This window comes from Anomaloglossus baeobatrachus, chromosome 1 (assembly GCF_048569485.1).
Source record: "Anomaloglossus baeobatrachus isolate aAnoBae1 chromosome 1, aAnoBae1.hap1, whole genome shotgun sequence".
Classification (NCBI taxonomy): Eukaryota; Metazoa; Chordata; class Amphibia; order Anura; family Aromobatidae; genus Anomaloglossus; species Anomaloglossus baeobatrachus.
In genome coordinates this window covers 791,771,148-791,789,047 of record NC_134353.1, presented here as the reverse complement: position 1 = coordinate 791,789,047, position 17,900 = coordinate 791,771,148, and the positions used below count along the sequence as shown (strand labels likewise).

At 38.5% G+C, this 17,900-nt stretch overlaps 1 protein-coding gene across 7 annotated transcripts in view; it reads right to left on the bottom strand.

Moving 5' to 3' along the window:
- Nucleotides 1-17,900, bottom strand: part of SEMA6A (semaphorin 6A) — a 327,645-nt gene that overhangs the window by 54,087 nt on the left and 255,658 nt on the right. For 3 of the 7 annotated variants that reach the window (XM_075324982.1, XM_075324983.1, XM_075324985.1), the window contains one exon: nucleotides 8,840-14,558. The exons of the other annotated variants lie outside the window; for them this stretch is intronic. In XM_075324982.1, coding sequence (XP_075181097.1) covers nucleotides 13,378-14,558 — 1,181 coding nt within the window. In that variant the 3' untranslated portion in view covers nucleotides 8,840-13,377. Of the gene's footprint in view, nucleotides 1-8,839; nucleotides 14,559-17,900 lie in introns of those variants that run through there. 7 annotated transcript variants of the gene reach the window in all.

Genomic DNA, 17,900 nt, shown 5'->3' with positions numbered 1-17,900 from the left:
TTGCGGTCTGCTCAACCCCATCGTGTGACCTCCGGGTTACGTGACCTCTGAGATCCAGTGATGTCATATCAACTTCAAGCTGACCTGACATCACCGAGGCCGGCTCCAGTCTCCCTGAGTGACTGGGCTGTTGGCGGAGTTTCACTGGAGGTTGACGTGACATTACTGGATCTCAGAGGTCACAGAAGTGATAAATTGGTGAAAAAGGGAGTGTGGGGGAGTCTTTATTCAAATAAACTTTTTTTCCTAGTGTCTGTGTGTTTTAAAATCTATACTTGCTGGGTTAGTAGTAGAGATGCCTATTCTTTATTAACCCCTGGGCTTGATGTCACCTGTGAATTTACAGCTGATATCAACCCCACAACTATTACACTGATTACTAATGCACCAGGGCAATCGGGAAAAGCTAGGTAAAGGGCCAGAAGTGATGCATCTAATGGATGCGCCACTTCTGGGGTGGCTGCGGGCTTATATTTTTCAGGCTGGGAAGGGCTCAATAACCATAGGCCTTCGCAGCCTGATAATACCAGCCCCCAGCTGTCTACTTTACCTTGGCAGGTTATCAAAAATAAGGAGGGCCCCACACCATTTTAAAAAACATTATTTAAATAAATAATTTTGAAAAACAGAGTGGGATCCTCTATATTTGTTATAACCAGCCAAGGTAAAGCAGACAGCTGAGGGTTGCAGCCTGAAGCTGTCTGTTTTACTTTACTGTCATTGCACTTCGTCATTGTTCCTTCAACCACTTGGACACACATCTTTGAACAGTGCTGACATCTCGAACCTTACACATAGTGATCTACCAGAGTGACAAACCAAAGTTTGTCAGTTAAAGGATTCTATCCCTATCAATTTCAAACAAGTGGTTGCAAGTGGCAGTTGAATAGTGATTCATGAATTTGAGGCATCACACAAAAATCCCTCACGACTTGGTCTGATTTTTGAGGTTTTACATGGCAAAAAAATTGCTTTCAATTTGCCTTTCATGCCTTTTTGCATGCCATAGGTTGAATCTAGGTGCTTGAAAATGTGTTAATTTGCAGATCTTAGCAACACCTGCTACTTCTTGGATTTGCATAACCTTATGGCTTTTACTTCCTGGTATTGAAATTAGTGATGGGTGAACCCGACCTGTAAAGTTTGGGGTTCGTACTGGACACTTAATGTCCATGCATGGAACCCAAATGCAGACTTCTCAGGGAAGTCCATTTTACTGTTTGGATTCAGGCCACCCCAATAAAAATAAATAAAAGAAAACAGAAAGGAAGCAAAGCGGGGATTAAAGCAGGAAAGTTACACTTACCGAGTTTTCGCGTGGCTGTCACACTGCTTACACTCATTAAAGCTTATGAATATTCACTGAATCCCCCATCCACTGTCTGTGACAGCCTCTGTGATCGGTTGCAGTCAGACTGCTGGTGTGCCAGCATCTCTGATTGGTTGCCCTCACACAAGCTGTCTGGGTCCCGAAGTGGAGTATAAAAATAAATAAATAATTAGAAAGAATGGTGTGGTGTCCTTTTTATTTTGATACCCAATGCAGATAAAACAGACAGCTGCTCATAGGAGTTAATGAGAACCCGGAAGCAGTGTGACTGCCACGTGGAAACTCGGTAAGTATAAAGGGTGCTTTACACGCTGCGACATCACTACCGATATATCGTCGGGGTCACGTCATTAGTGACGCACATCCGGCGCCGGTAGTGACATTGCAGTGTGACACCAATGAACGACGATCAACGATTGCAAAATTGTTCAAAAACGGAGATCGTTGACACGTTGCTCATTTACTTAATATCGCTGCTGCCACAGGTACTATGTTGTTCGTCGTTCCTGCGGCATCACACATCGCTGTGTGTGACACCGCAGGAGCGACGAACATCTCCCCTAACTGCGTCCACCGGCAATGAGTAATGAAGGAGGTGGGCAGGATGTTACGTCCCGCTCATCTCCACCCCTCTGCTTCTATTGGCCGGCCGCTTAGTGACGCCGCAGTGACGTCACTATGACGCCGAACGCACCTCCCCCTTGAGGGAGGGTTTGTTCGGCGGTCACAGCGACGTCGCTGACAAGGTATGTGCATGTGACACTGCCGTAGTGATAATGTTCGCTACGGCAGTGAGCACCAAATGACGCATGTACGATGGGGGCAGGTGCTATCGCGCTCAACATCGCTAGCAATCGCTAGCAAGATTGCAGCGTGTAAAGTGCCCTTAACTGTCTTTCTTTAATCTTCATTTTGCTTTCTTTTGCAGCCCCCTTGCCTTACTAACATAACACTTAAGTTATTAACATTACACATAAGTTCAGGTCTTTTTCGGGGTTTGGGCTCAAGTTCTGGTTCAGGTCAAATTTTGTTTTGTTTTTTTTAAATCAAGCCGGACCCACTGAATCCAAACATCTACGGGTTCACCCTTCTCTAGTTGCAATTCAATGTTGAGGAGTATATACATATTTAGAAAAGTGCCAAATCAAATTGTTACATAAGTGAATAAGATAGCTGATGTTCAACAAAGTGCTCATATGGGAGGATAAAATGTAAATTAGAACACTCACCAAAATCCAAACAGCCAATGCACATGCGATGAGACCAGCAAAAGTAAGCTAAGGAGGAAAATTGTGTCAACAAGGTAAGGGCAAGGCCGAGCACAGTAATAGAGTAGGATAGAGCGAACGTTAGGGACTGGCATGGTTATAGGCTATCAGTGCCAAATGTGACTCATACATGCTCTGTAGAATGGTTACAAGACAAACAGCCATCTTAGTATAATAAATATATTCTAGATTGGCTGCTCCCCTTACACCCATGTGATGAGGTGAATGTTAATATTGTTACATCTGGGTAATAGAAATGTAAAAATCATATACCGTATGGGAAGAATAGAACTATGCTGTAACACAGGGGAAAAGGACTTCAACATGTGCTGCAGCTAAAGGCTAAGAACATTTTTGGATGTTTTAAGACAAGCATTGAATCTAGATCAAGAGAGGTAATTATTCCCCTATACTCTGTCCTGGTTAGACCCCACCTAGAATACTGTGTGCAGTTCTGGGCGCCCCAATTGAAGAAAGACATCAATATATTGGAGCAAGTCCAGAGATGAGCAACCAAGATGGTAGAAGGTCTACAAACCATGGCCTAGTAAGATCAGGTAAAAGAACTAGGAATGTTTATTTTGGAAAAAAGAAAGCTGAGAGGAGACTTAAAGGGTGTTACGGAGGGTCCGATTGAATATAAAAATAATATGAACTCAATCGTTGCGCCACATCGGCCGGGCAGGTGTTAAAGCCACTAAGGACAGAAGGACGAATTACAGCAACACAGGAGACCACAACGGAAAGAAAGCAGATGTTGTAGAGGCACACTCCTACGTGTAGCATGTCTCTGTTAACCTCACAGGTACACAAGAAATGGTCATGTGTGTAGGAACACGTCAAAAGAAACGAAAACGCAACAGAGAACGGTCACGTGTGTAGGAACACGTCAATAACCGAAAGGTAACCCAGTTAGCGTCACTGGGAAAACTGGAACGTAACCACTGAGCCGGTCACGTGGGTACAGTGGCACGTAAGACCGTGAAGGCCACCCAGTTAGCGTTATTGGGTACCCATGGCTGGCACACACACATACACACAAGTCTGCCACTGACACTGAAGACTGGGCGTGTGCACATCTTGTCCGGAAGGACCCTAATCCCTCACCATGCCGAGACACAGCTTGTATCCAGATACGAATACCTGGTACCGGCAGCTGCCCTAAATTCAGAATCACACTAGCATACATACACAGGTCTGCCACAAGCCCTGCAGACTAAAATGGCGCTGGAACCCACTCACTCTGACAGCTGGGAATGCAGCCTTTGCTGTCAGCATGTATAATGACACTCGCGCCCTCATGGGAAGAGCTACAAACCTTTTATAGCCACCACCCTGACCCAGACCACATGGCATGTGGTAATGGCGTCGGCTGCAGCCATACAGGGGCTACCACATCATTGCTGAAGTCCTGATGACCAATCAGCGGCTGCCACTTTATCGCTGATGTCACTGATGACCAATCAGTGGCCGTCTTGTCATCAATGACATCACGCACATGCTCAGTGTGGCTGCATGAGCACTTAGGCTGAGGATGGTACAAAACTCTAGCCACCTGATGCCTCAAGCAATGACCAGGTGGCGCTGCTGAGTTAACTGACCCCAATGTGGGAGTCAATGACTGGACTAGACCTGTTTGAGGCATAACAGAACCCCGAACCGTAAAAAAGGGAATTTGTCAGCAGGTTTTTGCTACCTCATCTGACAGCTTATTTAACACCTGTATACAAAATGCTAGTTTCTCTTGAGAAAAACGGCAATACGTGCATTGGTGAACATCTATGGAGTCCTTGGTATGTACACCTCTACTAAACACTGATATACTACCACTGATTTATTAACTAAGCTAGGATGTTCACATAGACTCTGCACAAAGACTGGCCTACTTTATTTACTGCCTGGTATGTACACATCTTCAAAATGCAGATATCCATTCTGCAAAATGGCTGACCTATATACTATTTGATCAAATCATTCAACTACAAACAGTAACTACTTACCAGTGGTTCTATAGAACATTCTCATTCCCCTATTTGTGAGCAGATACTAATTATATTCTGTATATGTACTCTACATTTTACATTTTATATTCTATTGTGCATGATTTGTGAGTAGTTTCCAACTATTAATCTATTTGTTCAATATGGGAAAAAGGGAAAACCATTTATTATTCTTTTGAGAAGCATATGCATTGTCAACTATTGTCACATCAGTATGTTCATATAGACTCTGTATAATGGATTATATATATATATATATATATATATATATATATATATATATATATATATATATATATACAGTGCCTACAAGTAGTATTCAACCCCCTGCAGATTTAGCAGGTTTGATAAGATGCAAATAAGTTAGAGCCTGCAAACTTCAAACAAGAGCAGGATTTATTAACAGATGCATAAATCTTACAAACCAACAAGTTATGTTGCTCAGTTAAATTTTAATAAATTTTCAACATAAAAGTGTGGGTCAATTATTATTCAACCCCTAGGTTTAATATTTTGTGGAATAACCCTTGTTTGCAATTACAGCTAATAATCGTCTTTTATAAGACCTGATCAGGCCGGCACAGGTCTCTGGAGTTATCTTGGCCCACTCCTCCATGCAGATCTTCTCCAAGTTATCTAGGTTCTTTGGGTGTCTCATGTGGACTTTAATCTTGAGCTCCTTCCACAAGTTTTCAATTCGGTTAAGGTCAGGAGACTGACTACGCCACTGCAACACCTTGATTTTTTCCCTCTTGAACCAGGCCTTGGTTTTCTTGGCTGTGTGCTTTGGGTCGTTGTCTTGTTGGAAGATGAAATGACGACCCATCTTAAGATCCTTGATGGAGGAGAGGGGGTTCTTGGCCAAAATTTCCAGGTAGGCCGTGCTATCCATCTTCCCATGGATGCGGACCAGATGGACAGGCCCCTTGGCTGAGAAACAGTCCCACAGCATGATGCTGTCACCACCATGCTTGACTGTAGGGATGGTATTCTTGGGGTCGTATGCAGTGCCATCCAGTCTCCAAACGTCACGTGTGTGGTTGGCACCAAAGATCTCGATCTTGGTCTCATCAGACCAGAGAACCTTGAACCAGTCTGTCTCAGAGTCCTCCAAGTGATCATGAGCAAACTGTAGACGAGCCTTGACATGACGCTTTGAAAGTAAAGGTACCTTACGGGCTCGTCTGGAACGGAGACCATTGCGGTGGAGTATGTTACTTATGGTATTGACTGAAACCAATGTCCCCACTGCCATGAGATCTTCCCGGAGCGCCTTCCTTGTTGTCCTTGGGTTAGCCTTGACTCTTCTGACAAGCCTGGCCTCGGCACGGGTGGAAACTTTCAAAGGCTGTCCAGGCCGTGGAAGGATAACAGTAGTTTCTTAAGCCTTCCACTTCCGGATGATGCTCCCAACAGTGGAGACAGGTAGGCCCAACTCCTTGGAAAGGGTTTTGTACCCCTTGCCAGGCTTGTGACCCTACACGATCTTGTCTCCGATGGCCTTGGAATGCTCCTTTGTCTTTCCCATGTTGACCAAGTATGAGTGCTGTTCACAAGTTTGGGGAGGGTCTTAATTAGTCAGAAACGGCTGGAAAAAGAGATAATTAATCCAAACATGTGAAGCTCATTGTTCTTTGTGCCTGAAATACTTCTTAATACTTTAGGGGAACCAAACAGAATTCTTGTGGTTTGAGGGGTTGAATAATAAATGACCCTCTGAATAAACTTTTCACAATTTAAAAAAAAAAAAAAAAAAAAAAAGAAATAACATTCTTTTTTGCTGCAGTGCATTTCACACTTCCAGGCTGATCTACAGTCCAAATGTCACAATGCCAAGTTAATTCCGAATGTGTAAACCTGCTAAATCTGCAGGGGGTTGAATACTACTTGTAGGCACTGTATATATATATATATATATATATATATATATATATATATATATATATATATATATATTTATATATATATATATATGTATATAATTTAAATATTTTACTATGTGCAGCAACTATTTACCAATATCCCTATAGAACATACTTATTCCCTTATTTTTTTTAACATATAGTGACTTCATTTTTGTACATGCACTTTTCACTTTATATTTGATTTATTCTGGATGAATTGTATGTATCTTCCAAATATTTGGTTCTAGTGGGGAAAAAAAGGAGCTATCCATATATCTTTTTTGAGCAGTATACCAATTGTCTATTGTTGTCATACTATGTGTACCCTTGGGATCTTTTTCACTACGTTATGACTGTCCTAACTATCCTTTTTTAAGAAAAAGGTTTTAATTGATTCATTTCAATAAAATGTACATATTTTTAAATAAATTGCCTGTACATTTTGTTTATAAATGTTATATATGTGATATAAATGCACTAGGATAGACTACTATGTTTTTCGGTGTCCTCATCTGACAGCAGCATAATGTAGGCAAAAAGGCCCTGAGTTCAACAATGTATCACTTAACTTGTTGTGTGCAGCTGTTTTACACATTGAAAGATTTGAGATTTTGCATGTAACAGTGCTGGGAGAGCTGTCATCAAACACACTAGGCTTTCAGTGTACATTTCCAAAGACAAAAGCTGGTAATCACAGCAAGGGCAGAGTCAGACTAAGGGGTACTTCTCACATAGCGAGATCGCTAGCAAGATCGCTGCTGAGTCACGGTTTTTGTGACGCACCAGTGACCTCATTAGCGATCTCGCTGTGTGTGACACTGAGCAGCGATTTGGCCCCTTATGTGAAATCGCTGCTAGTTACACACAGTGCTGGTTCATTTTTTGGACGTTGCTCTCCCGCTGTGAAGCACACATCTCTGTGTTTGACAGCGAGAGAGCAACGATCTGAATTTTGCAGGGAGTCGGCGTCTGGCAGCCTGCGGTAAGCTGTAACCAAGGTAAATATCAGGTAACCAAGAGAAGTGCCGATATTTACCTTGGTTACTAGCATCCACTGCTCTCACACTGCAAGTGCCGGCTCCCTGCACACGTAGCCGGAGTACACATTGGGTAAATAAGTACTGGTCGCGTCGCTGGTGGCTGGGGTTGGTCACTGGTCGCTGGTGAGATCTGCCTGATTGACAGCTCACCAGCGACTATGTAGCGACGCACCAGCGATCCTGACCAGGTCAGATCGCTGGTGGGATCGCTGGAGCATCGCTAAAGTGTGACGGTACCCTAAAGCTTATGTGCTACAGAGACCAACCAATGATAAAAGATAAGAGGCTTATACTAATATAGCAGGTAAACAGAAAAAGACTGAGATAAGACAAGCAGGGCTGAATTCTTTGTTTTAACTTTTGCAGCATGCTGTCTTCAGATTACTGAAAGAAACCTGCTCATAGAGTCCCTTTAAGAGTGGTTTATAAATATCTGAAAGGTAGTCACAGTGCAGAGGGAACTACCCTTTTCTCATTAGTACAAGGAAATACAAGAAACAATAGGATGAAACTAAAATGAAAGAGATACAGATTAGACATTAGGAAAAACTTTTTGACAGTGATAATCTTCAAGTGAGGGCTCGATAACATAACTGGATAATTTAGGAATCCTGCACTTGCAGGGAGTTGGACCCAATTTTATTGCAGGTTTAGTTGGAAGTTTTGTATAACGTCATTCATTTTACAAAATAATGCACAAAATATAGTAAAAAAAATACCATCCAGAAATTCCAGGCAGTCCGCAAAAACTTTTTTGCCATGTCCATAACAAAAATTTAAGGAGTCTGTGATTTTTTGGAAGCTTAAGAAACTTATACAGATTTTTTTAAGTGTAATTATCATCATTTTACAGTTTACAGCAGATGCAGCTGCTGTCTCCATATCAGAATTATACGCTGTAGACATGTATCACTTATTATCATAATGATTTATTATGGGTTTAAAATGTGTCTGTAAAAAAATATTGTCTGTCCATGATTTTTTCATAAGCATCCAAAAGAAATAAAAAGTCAAGTTGTCAACCTTGCCTATTAAGAAAATATATATCATAGGTCATTAAGGGGTTAAGGCACTCCACGGAGATATAGTTATAGAAGTATTATATATGAATTATTCTTATAAAAGCAAAATGAACTCATGAACAATGCGAGAAATTTGTTACTGATGATTTTAAAGCTAACTATTGTATAGTTCTTCTGCCTCATAATCGTATAAAGCCAACATCCTTTCTCTTTTGCCAATCTTGTTGACATATTTTTCTGAAAAGTAATTTAACAGATTACACATAAGCCACAACCAAATTTAGAACAGTCTTTTTTATTACTTTATGTAATAAAGTTTTTTTGTGTTTTTTTTTTTTCATTTTTTGTACAACATACATTAATTTGTGTATCAGATGTTAAGGGATATGAAGATGAAGAAAAAATTTGGTGACATCACAATATCTTACAACAATACACAATTAGGAGTCTGAATTTGTTCTATCACTCGGTGTATAGCAAGGGTGGATTGCAAAGGCACACATAGGTTTATGCAAAACAGGGTAAAACCTGATTAAAATAAATACAAAGACATACAACCAAGGTAAAAATTAAAGTCAAGTGTGTAAAAATAAAATGTGCGCTCAACTGTTTCCATCAGTGTAAGCTTTACTAAAAGGGGTCGTCCGGAGAAAACAAGTCATCTCTGTTCCACAAGGTAGAGGAGGAGTCAGATTGTTTGGACCTTTATCTGCAGAACAATACATTTTTATCCCAGACAGAGAATTTTTATCCCTGTTATAAAATGTCATGGCAGGCCTGACACCCGACTGCTGATCCAATCATTAAATAGGGGGCTACCAAATGCTGCACTCAACTATCTCCATCAGATCCATAGAGAATGAATTGCTCATCAGTCGGGCATCTGGCCTGTAGTGCCATTTTGTAATGGGATAAAAGTTCTTCATTGGGGATAAAAGAAAATGCTAGATCTGTCAATCTGTTTGGGTGCCAGAGGTTAAACATCCCCTGCTCAGCACCTTTTGACCTATCCCATGGATAGATGATAGCTTGTTTCACTGGACAAACCCTTTAACACAAGAACTCTGAAAAGTATTATGCTCTATCATTTTAATAAAATTAATTATTTTGTTGTAAACAAAATAATTTCACCAAAATATAAAATTTGTATTAACAGATTACTTTATGTTCTTCTTTTTGTCCATAATGTTAATCTAGTATTTCACTTTAGTAGAATATAACAAGTAGGTGGGGTTAATCTTAAAGATAATTAAATAACTGATCCACCCCCTGAACACAAATTGTATTAATGGGGTTGTCTGGGCTAAAATAAAAAGTCTGAAAAATCATGAATGTGTACGTATCCACACAATGTCACAATTCCCTTGTATTTACTGTGACTAGACTCACCTGGTTTCTCTTGATAAAAGAGATTTGAGAGAAGCAGGTTGAGATTAGTCATCATGTGATCTCAAATAAGCAAATCACATACATGGGGTCCGGTGAACTGCCACTATTCAGCAGCTTGCAATGACCTACAGTGACTGCAAACTTTTAATTTCACCCAGACAACCATTTTAAGGTCCAACTTTCTGTACTCATCATGACGGCCATTGAGAATGTCATTACTGCTTTTAATTTCCTCTGAATCACATTCATCCCCTATCCACATAACACTTAATAAATGGCTTATTGCTGGAGACTCATCTGCTGGGACCCCCACTGATCAGTAGCATCATTACTAGATTGGGACTTTGTTGCCATGACTGGTAGAGATCCCAAAGGGCAGCTCCCAGCAACCTGTTTTCTGATGGACAGTTCCAAATTCTCACAAGATATTGTTAAATGACAACATTCTGTCTTAGGGAGCAGAGGAGCTTACTTAATTTGCATTAACATCCCATTCTAGTAGGAGACTATCATACATAAGAACATTTACTAGTTTCAATTGAACGTGGAAAAATACATTGCTGCCAGACAAGCATCTGATATACAGTAGGTATTGTGCACGTCAAATTCTAATATGTCACATCAGGTAGAAATGAGCTGCTATACAAATCCCATAATAAGGGAGCTGATAAGTTACATTTTTCAAAAGCTGCAGTAAAATATGTATCAAATGATTCTTATCTATGGTCTGACTTGTTGACCTTATTCTTGATTTTGTAAGAGAGCTCTACAGCGCACTACAGGGAAATCCATGTCTACGTTCCCTAACACCGTAACACATTTTGCAACGCAACGATTCTTAAAACAATGTAAGTCTTTACAATGCAAGCCTATTCTAATGTACACTTACTATACTATCACATTCTGATTTAATAGTTTGTAAGAAACCATGATGTTCTCCATTTATTACAGTAATTGCTGTCTTTTCTACATTATCACATTAATTTGTTTTTTTCCCTGCTCATTATGTCTTCCCTAATGCTTCAAAGGTGTATAAAGATAACCTCCCACTAGTAGAACTGGGTAAATAAATTGCCTAGGAACAGAAATATATCTCAGACGCATTGAGAATCATCAGTAACATATTCCAGTAGACAAAACATTAATACCAATAGAGTGACTATAACATGCTGAAAACAATGACAGATGCAAACAGAGTCATCACATCCTGATGGATATACAAAACTTGGGAATGTCAGGAAAAAGAAAGTACAAAAAGTAATCGAGTGAAGGTTTTGGAATGATATGCAACCACCCTTGTTATACACAATGTTCTAAACCATCTTGATTTTCCAAAAATCCCACCCTGCTCGATCTTAGAATAATTCAATTTAGGCAATTAAAAAATAAAATCAGAAAAAAATCAGGTATAAAAACCAACACAAAAATGTTATCTCTGGTAAAAATAAAATAAAATAAACAAAACAAAATCTTAAAAATTAGATGATATTAAAGTATATTAATATACTCAAGAACTAATCAAAGTAAAAAAAAAAATCTGCAAAAGGGATTTCAGTTTCCATGTAATGTCCCTTCAGAGTTACCCTATTCTAGCAATATTCAATTTTAGCAGGAGCCAGCCCGCATTAAGCTATCTAACTTCATTTCAGACTTTATATATATACTGTGAGTGTGGTTAGGACGGTTCTTACGGAGGGCAGCTAGTCACATTCCGCATAACATCCAGTGTGCACACCAGACATGAAGACAGTACATTAGTTGATGTATAATATCACCATACTGAAATGATATGAAAGTGTAGAAGGAAGAAGGTTGAGGGGAGTAAAAATGCCACCCACAATAGTGGACATACTGGCAGCATGACGCAAGGGTGGACTGAGGACAAAATTGGCACATCCAGAATGATCACATGAATTACCAGCTGCAGTGTTGTACAAGAGATGATGGAGTTTTGTATTACCGCTACATTCTTTTCCAAACTAACATTTTATAGCCTCCAAAACATCCAACAGGCACTGCAAGCACTGGTCAGGAAATAGGGGAAATGGGTAAATAAATATCTGCAACTATCTGTCAGTAGAATTTTTAGGAACTACAACTCACAAGTACACAAAACTCAGGGTGTAAGGCACAAATTTACATGTGGAAGAGAAGGTTATTCACAGATAGATAAGAGTCTTCCCATAAACAACCTGTGAGATCAGTCTTTGTATGGTTCAAAAGCTGGCAGATTACTCGAGTTCACACCATTGGTGGATTTTAGTTGTTGACTTACATGCAACATGACATAGGATGGCACAACACAAAATAGTGCCTTCACAGATAAAAAGTCACTACTGACAAGGCAATGTTGACAGCAATGGTATATGCAGAGAAGTGCAAGATAAGTCACAAGGAGGATTTTAGAGTTCCTACTTGAAGAAAAATGAAAATTAGATCCTTGCTTGTAAAGAAAAAAAAATCAAAGGCTCAGCCAGTGATTTCTTCTTGTGAATGAAAAATAAATATTCCCCTTTTAATCCTGTCCGATCTAGATGGATTTCCAAGATACTCTTAACCAGTAAGTCACAAACCCCTTACCGGATCTGAAAGAGTTAGATTGTTTGAAAAATGATGATGAAAAAGAAGGAATGGAAAATGAAGAGTAAAACATAATCCAAACACAAACTTTAGAATGCCAGCTCGAAATTATTTCCTTTGACAGTTTATTGGAAAAAATAATAATAATAAAATAACTCAACTACTCCAGTTAGCAGTGTCATGTTAAATAAGAATCATAAGTTCATTGTCATTTATTTCTTTATTTTTGTCCACAAAGCTGCTCAAAAGGTGATTTGCAGGACAGTCATTTCCTTAGGAAAGACAAAATGAACAATAAATAATTGAAGTTACTATTGTTATCTGGTCACATGTTATTCATTAAAGAGAAGAGTATCAGAAATCGAGAGTAGCTGTGCCCAGTTTGTTATCCATTTGCTAATCAAGCAGCTGTAACACTGATGGGCATTTCACAGTATCTGTTTGTAGTAAACGTCCGCCATTATTAAGTATGAGTTAGATCATCTGAAGTCATGCGTCTAGTTCTTCTTGTTGTCTGTTACTCTTCTACCCTCCACCTTGAGAGTCCAGGGGGAATTTCAGGAGGTAACGTTCAACATTCAACTTTGTGCTTTTGGCTCATGAGATGTGATGTTATGGGGTAAAGTCAATAACAGTGAAAACTGTTTAGATTGTGTGCAAGTCCTGCAGTTGCAAACATAAACCATACATCACAGAATTTCATAAGAAAATATCTCACTTTCCTTTCCAAAGAGTCCGTAGCTTAACAATAGCCTTTTGGAAATTGAAGTTTATTGATGAAGTTGCAGTACACTGGCTCAAAATGGCAAAACTTTTCAGCTGGTATTCCAACTTTCTGCTCCAATTATGTACATGCATCATTGGGCATAATAGATGATGAAAATGAAGGTTTGGGTGGTACATCTGGCTTTAAGGAGGGAGTACGTTTCACCCCTGACCTGGGCAGTGAGTTATAGGCATTGATACTAGGTTGCCTAGTAAGAGTCACTGTCTGCCCTTGAGCAGCATTGAAATGTATAGAGTCTACTCTTTGTGGAGCAGGAGGAGGGTTATCCCCTCTTCCAAAACTCTGATGTCTGGAGAGATGAGAAGAATTTGATGAATTAGTATTGTTTCTTTTGAGGGTTGATGACTGATGAGTTCTTGTGAGTGAGTTTGTAGGATAATTTCTCTTGTACTCGACACTGTATGCTGAAGCGTGCATGTCGATGCGCTTGCCCATTCCATTTTGTGACATTGAAGAACTTGGAGGACCTAATGAAGCCTCCCTTTGTGGTACCTTTGGAGGTATGCTATCTAAACTGTCCACCAAGTTGACACCATGATTAGGACTTTTACTGGCAAGATGCTCTTTAATAGTTTTATACTCTAGCGTGGAGTTCTGGTTCTCAATAGAGATTTGTGCCACCTCTGTTAGTTTGGGTTGATCAACATAATCGTGTTGGTAACCTTGCTGTGTTATGGGCAGGACAACTACACTTGGAATGTGGCTGGGTGATGCACGAAGAGGCAAATCAGTGGGAATAACTGGTGATGGCATAGGTGGCATGTCTTTTGTACAGGCATTGATAATATTTTGGTTTCTTTCCCAGTCTCTGCTACCCCTACTGGGCTTTCTCTTCTGCTGTAAAGTTGGTGTGGACTCAGGAGTTGGTAATGCTGCCAAATCAAGGTGATGTTGTTCAGCCTTAATTAGCATCTTAGCCGTTGTATTTGGGGTGGCAAGTTTTCCATTATGCATTAGTGGTGTAAGAATTGCCTCTGGTTTAGGCTCCTTGCCCTGACCATCAGTGAAAAGACCACTTAACTTGGTAACACTTGCCATTGATCCTCTACGTGAATGACTCAGGTCTTTGTCTTTCCTCTGGACCACATCCACATCTCTCCTGCGATGGTCACAGATACAGTACACAATGATTCCAGAAAAGACAGCACCCATGACAAAAGCTAGAATTACAGCAATGGCCAAAAGTGTAACAGGAACAAGTTGATCGTGCCCTTTCAGATAACTCTCACGAATTATTCCTGCAATAAATAAAAAAGAAGGTCCACTTAGTAAAATATATTCAGAAATATGACCAATTATAATTTGTTTTGCAAAGTGCTTACAAGTAATCAATACTTTTCTAAGTATTTGGAATCTAAAGCAAATATATAAAAGTGTCAATATGAACTTTATTGTACAATTATGCATGTCAATGTTGAGGACCAATATTCACTTCGCGTTTCTACCTCTATTTTTTGGTAATGGTAAAAAAGCAACAAACTACAACTACACATATGTTTCCCAATCATCTAGACAGCAGAGAAAATTAATCTGTCATATTGTCATGTTTCATTAACCAAAGAAAAAGTAGCATTTACTATTCCAAGTGTCAGAATAGTGACCTGGGGAGAATGTCATGTACCAAATTTAATCCTGACAGCATTGTAATTAATGTAATGAATAATGGGCAGTATACAAATTGTCATACATTGTCAAAATAATCCTTTATGTCAGAATTAGTGCAGAGTTTATAGTGGGCTATATCTAATTAGGTTATTCTCTACTTGAATAAATATAACATTAATACTAAATAACAGGTTTTTTTTATTGTATATAAGTGATATATATGTACAATCCATATAAATTGTAAAGTACTCTAAGAAAAGCAATTGCTTATAAAACTTTTAATTCAACAAATGTTTATAGTTTTTTATGATTTCTAATCAATGGAGATTATACTACGTACATATATGTTTTGACTGAAATCTGTATGATTTCATAGGTAAATATCTCATTGGTTGATATGGAAAAATCACTAAGAAGGATTAGTGAAATCATTATGTGATCCCTCTACATTTTTAAAAAGTGACGGGTGACATCAATATATTGTTTATGGATGTCAAATCAGTCTTTATTGAAATTTCATTAATAAATATGGACTTAATCATTCAACTCATAAGGTTGTATTCAGTGTATTGATATGAATAGTATAATGCTTATATTGAAATTGCTAGTTGTAATTTTAGTGGTACGATATTTAGGGTATTTTTATGTTGAAAACTGTTTATGGATTGCTGACATTTCTTTCACAACCCTCCGATAGTTGCCATGATATATACTCACTGGTATACGAGTTATAACAATAATGTCTACATTTACTAAAAACTGAAGAAAACTATAAACTAAATTGAATTGAGTAATAAAATAACTACATATGAGAAGTAAGAAAAACTTAAAAAATAAAATAATGCAAATGTTTAAAAAAGTTTTTAACAGTAATTTTATCATTCTAATGAAATATGTTTCTAACAGTAATCATTGTACAATTATGTTGTTATGGAAGGATTGCCAACTTGACTTTTTAGTTTTATGCAACAGCTTATGAAAAAAAAATCACAGACAATATTATCAATAATATCATAGACAATATTTTTTACGGCCACATTGGAAAACCATAATAAATCATTATGATTATAAGTGATACATGTCTGCAGCCAATAATTCTGATAAGAAGATATCAGCAGAATTCACTGTAAACTGTAAAATGATGACAATTACAGTCAAAATAATTTGTATACATTTTTTAGCTTAAAAAAAGTCATGGACTACTTAAATTTTTTATGGACAGGACAAAAAAGTGATTACTTTTTACTGACTTTCCTAGAATTTCTGGATGGTTGCAACCCAGTGTTATAATAAAACTTTTTCATTGAATAGTTTTTTGTAAGGTTTGGGTCGAATTACAGTGGATTTCCTGACAACAGAATGTGGGTCAGAGCAATATGTTTATATGTAAGCATTAGTGATGGGGGGGCATGCTCACCACTGTTTGTAACTCGATCGAGCATTTCGTTTCTCTGATGTGACTCGAAGAGAGAGTATAATGGAAGTCAAAGGGAAACTCTATCATTTTCAAACTTAGATTCTCGAGGCTCGAACGAGGAACAACCTATGGTGGGAACGCTTGCTTATGATTAGTAGGCATGTAAAATATAATCGGAAAATGTTTCCCTTCTGATGACCAATTACATGGACCTAGCATATTAAATAGGCTGACCAAAACAGGAACAATCTACACAGGTTAGATAACAATTAGACCAAATGGATCTAAATCATTATGGCTACCGGTAGCCATTTTCTATACCATCCAAAATTTTTGGTTTGAATGATAGCTATGGCCACGGCATACTACAAAGACAAACACACATTGATTATGTGGGTGTTTTAATTGTTAAGATTAGAAGTTAAATGATCTTGTGTTATACTTCAGCTTTGGTAGATCAAGATTTGGACTATGTCCAGTCAAATGGAGAAATAAATTATAGTAGAGGGCAAGTGGCTGCTGCTCCGAGACCTTTCATTGACACTTGACTATTTGGGTTGTTTTTTTATGTTATCTGAAGTATTTAGTGACTAAATGACTCTTGGGAGCCACTTAGATATTTCCAGAAGTCAGTTACATTACATCTAATTTCTTCATCCCTAATCAGTTCAGAAGAATAGCATTTTATTTCCTTTCACTAGAAAAAAGCAGACCTTGTCTGCCTATGTATGGGAATAAAATAAAAACATATTTAACAAATAAAAAAAAGATTGAATACATTTTAGTATTTTTTTTTTAAAATATATGTAATGCTCGTAATATACAATAATAATCATGAAAGATAATCTCTTATAGATGAGATTTGTCATTGACAATGAATCCATTTATCAAACTAATTTATGTTTTGGTAAAGTATTTGCACTGTGAATCAACTTTTACAAGTTAAGAGAGATTATTTAGGCTGAGTAGAAGTCCAAGGCACTGAAATTCACAATGAGACCTAGTAATTTTTAAAACTTCATTAAAAAACAGCAAAAAAAAAAAAAAAGAAAAAAAGGTGGCAATTTATCAGTCTAAGGCTATGTGCCCACGCTAGAATGTCCCTGCGGATTTTTTTGCCTGAAAATCCGCGACTTTCGCGGCAAATCCGCACCCGCGGATTTGCCGCGAATTTACCGCGGATTTACCGCGGATTTGCCGCGGATTTTGATGCGGATTTCATTTTTTTTTTTTCCCCCATTCAAAACCAAAAATCCGCACAAAATCTGCACCAAACAATTGACATGCTGCAGATTTTTCCGGATCAAAATCCGCGGCAAATCCGCCGCGGAAAAATCCGCAGCATGGGCACAGCATTTCCAAAATGCCATTGAAATGGCTTGGAAGTGCTGCTGCTGCAGATTTTCGGCAAATCCGCGGCAAATCCTGTAGCGTGGGCACATAGCCTTATACAGACTTTTTCAAAACAAATCAAACATCGGCTTTATTGGAAGCTCCGGTGCCTTAGACTTCTATATCATATACATGATAATTTAGTAGAACGTCATATCAAGCTCAG